The 7,104-nt window shown below is 35.2% G+C and overlaps 1 protein-coding gene across 1 annotated transcript; it reads left to right on the forward strand.

The window, feature by feature from the left end:
• Nucleotides 1-3,690: 3,690 nt before the first annotated feature.
• Nucleotides 3,691-5,032, forward strand: LOC112517022 (ethylene-responsive transcription factor 3-like). Its single transcript, XM_025124316.1, has one exon. It carries the CDS (start codon nt 3,896-3,898, stop codon nt 4,595-4,597), a length of 702 nt encoding a protein of 233 aa, XP_024980084.1. The 5' UTR covers nt 3,691-3,895; the 3' UTR covers nt 4,598-5,032.
• The last annotated feature ends 2,072 nt before the right edge of the window (nt 5,033-7,104 follow it).

Consider the following 7,104-nt stretch of genomic DNA (forward strand, 5'->3'; position numbering starts at 1 on the left):
ACAATAAAAATGATTAATCAACCTCTCATAATTACAAAAAAATGAACAAAATGAAAAATTATGATTGGCTGAATGCGGTTTGCACGGTTTGTACAAATTGCACAGTTTCATGTATTAGACAATTACATTATCATGTTGTTTTTCATATACACATATTTTCAATCTATTCACATCTCTATATCTATACTATCTTATTAAGCAAATTTAGCAAAAGTCTTAAAATACTAAATAACCAAAATACTTTTTGTACTCACTTTTTCACCTCATTCTCTCCTCACATACAATCACCCCCTTACAACCGATATTTTTAAAATTATAATTATAATTTTAAATTTACACTTTATACCTCTATTATTAATTAATTAATTTACTTTACGTCATTTACTTTTAAATGTTTCATTTTAAACCATTATGAAATTAACATACATAATCGTATATCAATTAAAACATGTTTAAAAATATATTTTATTTTAACAAGTTACACAATTATAATCGTATCGTTAATACCTTCGAAATGAGTCCAATATTGAATAGTTTTTTACTTAATTATATTATTATATATTATATATACTGTGAAAAAATATTTTTAATATTTACGATTTATACTTTTATAGTTAGTTATTTATATATATACTATATATTTTAGGGCTAGGCTGTCCAAATTGCACTGTATAATATGTTTTGAATTAATATGTTCTTCGGTTTTTTTGAAATATATATATACATGTATTAATTCAACCTCAATCTGAGTTTCTGGACAAGAAAGAGGGTAAGCAGTTGAAATTTCATTATAAAACTCATCTTTTTTTGTCTTTTCATGGCTTATGATCTGTCAAATTTGTAGTTTTCTTTATTGGTTTTGAGTGTTTATCTTAAAACTCAAGTTTCTTGGTTATTTGCTCTTGGTGTAAATCGAATACATTTGTGGAGTCGTTTAAATATGTTGGATTTTATATATATTGAATTTTAAACTGTCATACAACTTTTTTCATCGATAGTCTGTAATTGGAACCATAACTCTTATTTATTCAAATTGTATTAATATGTAAAGACCAAGTGTAACCTATATCATTGTTAAATCTTATCTTATAAAACCAGTGGAACTTCAAAATCGTTAATATTCATGGCTCCCGTCGCATTGCGCGGGTACACAACTAGTACTTATTCATATATATGTTCAATAATTGTGAACATATATATGTAAATTGAGAAAATTAACTGAATGTGATAAACGTAACAAATATGGATAAGTTGTATCAAATGGTTGATGATGGAAAAAGAAAATATGAGTAGAGAAATAACATATTCAAGGTTAAAAGAATATTTTAATGTACAAAAATATTAACCCGACCAACCAGTACGGGTTGGGTTGCACTTTGTTTTGGGTTGGGTTGAGTTAAGATTTTCCAAACCGCAAACATTAGATTGAGTTGTTCAAATGTCTTCAACCTAATCAACCCAACCCATAAGCACCCTTAGTGAGAGCGATGAGTGCAGGGGAGGGAATGGGAAGTTATAGATGTGGGTTAGGGGAGGTGGTGTTTGACAATGGTGAAAGCGAGGTAGCGTGGAAGACGGTGAAGTCTAAACGGTCACTGGAGTCTTGGATACAGAAGTGACGGATTATAGTTGGAAGAGGATCACCGGGTGAGAAGGACGAATGCGAGGAAGAAAAAGAGGGGTGGGTGATTCTTTTCCTTTTCCTTTTGCATTTTATATATTATATAACACATACTAATTATTATCCCATGTAAAATAAAAGAAAATGGTAAATTACCCTAGATGTCATTCACTTAAAAAAATGAGAGTTAACAATCGTTAGTAGCAAAAACCAAAACATTACGAAAATCCAAACTTTAATGACTATTTTGGAATAAAATAAACTCTGGACACTAAATCGTAGACAATATTAAAACTATAGGGACCAAATTCGTAATTTACCCTGTATTAAAATTGGATTTATAAAAAAAATAAAATAAAGAAATAAAAATTTCACAAGAACCACGAGATTGTATGAGCGAGACGAGTCACGAGACCGGACTTCTGTTGTTGAAATGACCAGAACCCTCCCCTAAAATCTTGCGGTCCAGATTTCAATCCATAAATTGACGCCACAACCCACTCCCCTTTTATAACAGAATCTACACAACAGACCCTCATCTTTTTAATCATTGCCATTATAAGCCCCTTGCAAATAAGGTAGTTGCCATTTGGTTCTTTTAAGAATGTCTTTGATTTGCAATGTAATAATTGACATGAAATTGATGTTTGATTCTTTTGTGATTTCTTGTTTGGTTTATGAAATCCATGATTGGAAATAAACTTAAATATTTGAATAAGAGTTTACTATCGACAACCTAACTGATCTTACGTAAAACCCGTCTCAAAGGACACTGATGTGAGAGGCCATTTTGTGGCTCACTTAACGGTTGTGGCTAGTTTGTCCGTGCGGTGGGGGGAAGGGGGGGGGGGGTATGAGATTGAACCTGAGACCAGTATTGTATTTATGCAAAGTCGTTCTACCTCTTTTGCCAACTGAACTACACACCAACTGCGAAAAATAAATATAAATATTAGTAACATGGACTAACAATTTTTTTAAGAGATTTACATCTTATCTGAAACGATAATTAAGCACTGGTTCGATAATCGATTAGACAGAATCTAAGGTAACGTTTGGTTTGCAAATTCTTTTATGGATAAATTGGATCTATTAAAAGAGTTGGGATTTAAAGGAATTTAATTATAATTAATTAACGATACAGTTGGTTAATAGAAGTTGGAATGAAACCTGTCAAATAACTTGAATATCTCAGTTTGATTAAAATAATTTAATTTTTGAAGTGAAATAAAATAAGGATAAATTACTAAAATACTATTTTTATGATGTTTTTGTAACTGTCATTTAACTTATAAATACTAGTAAAACTACCAAGAATCTTACCCAGTAAGAGAGAAAAACAATGATCGATGATCTTACTGGGTAGAGGATGCTAACTCTTATCTGGTGAGTGCTCGTCGGGTGATAAATGCTTACTATCTACCCATTTTAACGGTAATGAATGATACCCAATAAGGTAAGCGAGAGTAGTGGACTCTTACCGATAAACAATTGACAAAAAAACTCATAAGTGAAAATAACGGTATCTCTCCCTCGGTTTGCTGCATGAAGAGAGGGAAGTTGGGAGTCGAGTGATAATGAATGATATATGGAATTTGAGAAAAAAATAAAAAAAATAAACCAAAGGCATGAATAAAATTCGGTCGACAAAATTGATAATTCCAATTCCTTCAAATTTTGTTTGGAATTCAATGAACAAAAACCCGACCCAAGATTTTATTCCGTCACTTCTCCAACAATTTCATAATTTCTAAAATCCCAAGATCTATCAGGGTGTAAATTGTAAATAATGTAAACCTGAGGGTTCTTTTTAAGCAAGTCGCAAAAGTATGGAAAATGAAAATCCCTGCAAATTGATAAGAACCACAAATTACAATCTTAACCCTAGCCACAAGAATCAAAGGAACAAAAAGAAGGAAAGTAAAGGAAGACGCATTGGGCAATTTGGTCTTTTCAGTAATTCTGGACAGACAGATAAAAAACAGAAGATGGCGAGCGAATAATGCCGGTTTCTTTTCTCCGTTGCGGAGATAGAGAAGAAGAAGAAAGAAAATCTTAGAGAGAGAAAAACAAAAGATAAGGTGAATTGAAGAGAGAGAAAGTGAGAGATCGGAAAAAAACCAATCAATCTTGAAAAACTCGATGGATTCCCTGCAAAATTAAGAGAAATTGTTGATAAAACCCCCCAAAAAGGAATTCCAAGATCGTGTTTTGAAATTTGAATCATCAATCTTCATCTGTGATAATTTCCGGCCACCGGAAAAGTATCGGTTCATGGCACGAGGCAGCAGAACGAAGGCCGCCGCCGGAGGAGCGATCGGAACGAGAGAGACGGTGATGGGTCAACAACATGACGACAACGAGCCTCGGTATCGTGGTGTTCGAAAGAGACCATGGGGTCGGTTCGCCGCCGAGATCCGTGATCCATGGAAGAAAGCCCGTGTTTGGTTAGGCACCTTTGACTCCGCCGAGGACGCCGCCCGTGCCTACGACGCCGCCGCGGTGTCCCTCCGCGGCCCCAAGGCTAAAACCAATTTTCCGTCGTTGGCGTTAAGGTTACACGAAACCGCCGATCATGGAACCATCGATCACACACACCACCACCACCACCATCACCAACGGAGTTTCTATGAATTTCAACATTTTAATACTAACCAATCTCGGCCGACGACTAGCAATCTGAGCAGTACCGTCGAGTCGACGAGTGGACCCCGTCCGTCAAATCCACCGCGTGAAAGAACACAACAACCATTAAAGCCGTCGCAGTTCCCTCCGATGGACGACGATTGCCATAGCAACTGCGATTCATCATCTTCGGTTGTCGATGATTATTATTGCGACGCCGATCTCTCGTCATCTTCCCGTAAACCCTTACCATTCGATCTCAACCTTCCTCCACCGTTGGCCGATGTCGGATTTTCCTCTAACCCAATTGACGATTCCGATGACTTATTCGTCACCGCTCTTTGCCTATAAATTTTCTCCGACGATGATGAACAATTTTCACGCTACTTTCTCCATCCTTTCTGCAATTTTCTTGTTTTTATCCCAAGAAAAAATCATCATCCATGGGGATTCGAAGATGAAATCTCTGGTAAATTTCCCCCAAAATAGTCTTGATTTCTTTAGATTGATGATGATATCTGTAGATTAGTGTAATTTGAGGTCACTATGCGATTTATGCTTCAACATCTTACGAACTTAGATTACGAATTTCTGTCGTGTTGAAGATGTAGTGTCGATCATCGTAATTTTCCTGAGGAATCATAAGATTTTATATGTAATTTCACGATCTGGATCTTGAGTTTTGTTCTAATCTCACGATCTCTTTTTAGCTAATTTTTCTTTAGCTGCTGCTGCTTCTTGTTTTTCAGAATTTCTGTATACAATTATAAATAAAGATACACACAGTTCCACATTTCTGTTCTTGAATCTCTCCGTTACATAAGATTGTTTGATCTGTCGATCAACCATTGATGGGTTGTTCTGAAACTGTTCGACATTTTCGATTCCCTTTTTGCGATCTTGAAAACCTGCTTAATTTGTTTCTGGGTCCTGAAAGTTCCAAAATCTTGAATTGAATCTTGAAAAAAAGGCAAGACTGTGATTTCTTGATTTCATAGCATTATCAGTTGTTCATCACCACCACCACCATCGCCGGTCGTAGTCTTAAGATACGGTTGTGGTGGCGATGGTGGTTTGGTTGGTAATTATTTTCCACTATAATTGCATCAATGCTGCAGGGCTCCATGTTCTAAACCTAATTTTCTGCTTTACTTGTCGGGGTTTCCATGGTCTATCCATTCGATTGCAATAATTATTTGCTTGTAATTTTGGAAGTAATGGTTTTTCAAGAATTTAATATTTATACAAACAAAATATGTTGCATGTTTGGATTTTTTTTTGGCTGAATTGAATAAGACCGAAAATAGAGTAGAGAAGTAGTTTCTGAATCGAATAAGCCGAGACTGATAGAGGAGGAACATGCAGCTTAAGCAAAAACAGAACTCGAACTCGAAGCAGATAGACAACTAGTACCGAAGGGATCTTGTTTCAAGGGTCCTCCAGACGAAGATGTTAATGCTTTGGGGCGCAGTCTTGTCCCATGTCGTTGGGGTTTCCGATCTTGATGCCGACAAGATGTTGTTGTCCACTATTCGTCTGAAAAGAGAAGAAGCTTCAAAAGCTCCATCTTTATGCATGAATCATCTACGAGAATCTGTATAATTTACTTTTGAAGTTTGTAGAAACTGTTCCTCTGGATGCGACTTACATCTCGTGGATAAACAGGAATACTTCGTGCCTTCAAAGTAGTTGGTTTAAGTGAAGATTTAGTTGGAGAGATCCAAAGTTGCTCGTTCAATTTGATCTCGTCAAACGTTCAAAAATTTCTCATAGAATCAGGTTTCTTGGAAAGGTGGCTGTTTGGTAGTTGCTGAATGGCTTGGTGCAAAATGATTAAGTGGTCATAATGATTAAGAGGCTTTCATGATATAGTACAAAAGGAAATATAATCGTTTGGTAATTGTTTATAATGAAATTATGGCGGTTAATGGTTAAGGGAGGCGCATGATACAAAATCATTCAGAGGGTTTTAAAACCATTAAGATGCAGACTTTTTTTTGTCAAACAAGATTCACTTCTTAATGGTTCAGAGGTTGCCTCTTAATGGAATTATTAAGAGGTAAACAAACAACCCCTTAATGCGGTTGCAACTTGATCTTTTGGCTTAAAGTTTTTAGTTTTATTTTGTTGTGTTGTTGGTTGTTTTTTGTTGTCTTTCGGTTGTTCTTCTGGGTTTTGTGGTCCTCGGTGGTCCTATTGTCCGCAGGCTCCCTTTGGATACTCTTGTTTTATATTTGTTCGTTTTTAGCTAATGCGTCGGCCTTTCTAAAAACATTAATGAAGGGTGCAACCACTACAACACCAAACCATAAGCGGAAGACCCCAAGTGAAATACAAGGTTCGACAAAAGCACTGACAAACCACCTCCAAACCCAAAGAAGAACATAACAAACGCAAACATTAAGATGGTGTTTAGTTCATTAAAATCCGATAGAGTATATAAGAATTGGAATAGTCAATATGTTTGGTTCATTCTGTGAGTTTTTATACATAATTTCACTTCCATATACAGTGAAATTTAAATTCTTTGAGTTGTAATGATGAATTTCAGTTCCATTTCATTTAATCTATTAAAAGACCATCATACCCCTGTATTTGTTGTAATGTATTTCATCCCCCAAGACGATTGTCATATTATCACTACCACCATTACCGTCTCTGCCACCATCATCACCACCACCAATTTATTGTTATTACTGATTTTATCATCATATATTGTTTATAAATTAAGCAATAAGGTATAAAAGTATTTTGAAGGGGGCATTTTTGTTAAATTTATCTATACTACCTTATAAACCAGATTTACCAAAATCTTAAAAATATTTTTTAATGCACACAGTACTATACACTTATGCACA

This window comes from Cynara cardunculus, assembly GCF_001531365.2.
Source record: "Cynara cardunculus var. scolymus isolate 2C chromosome LG 8, CcrdV1, whole genome shotgun sequence".
NCBI lineage: Eukaryota > Viridiplantae > Streptophyta > Magnoliopsida > Asterales > Asteraceae > Cynara > Cynara cardunculus.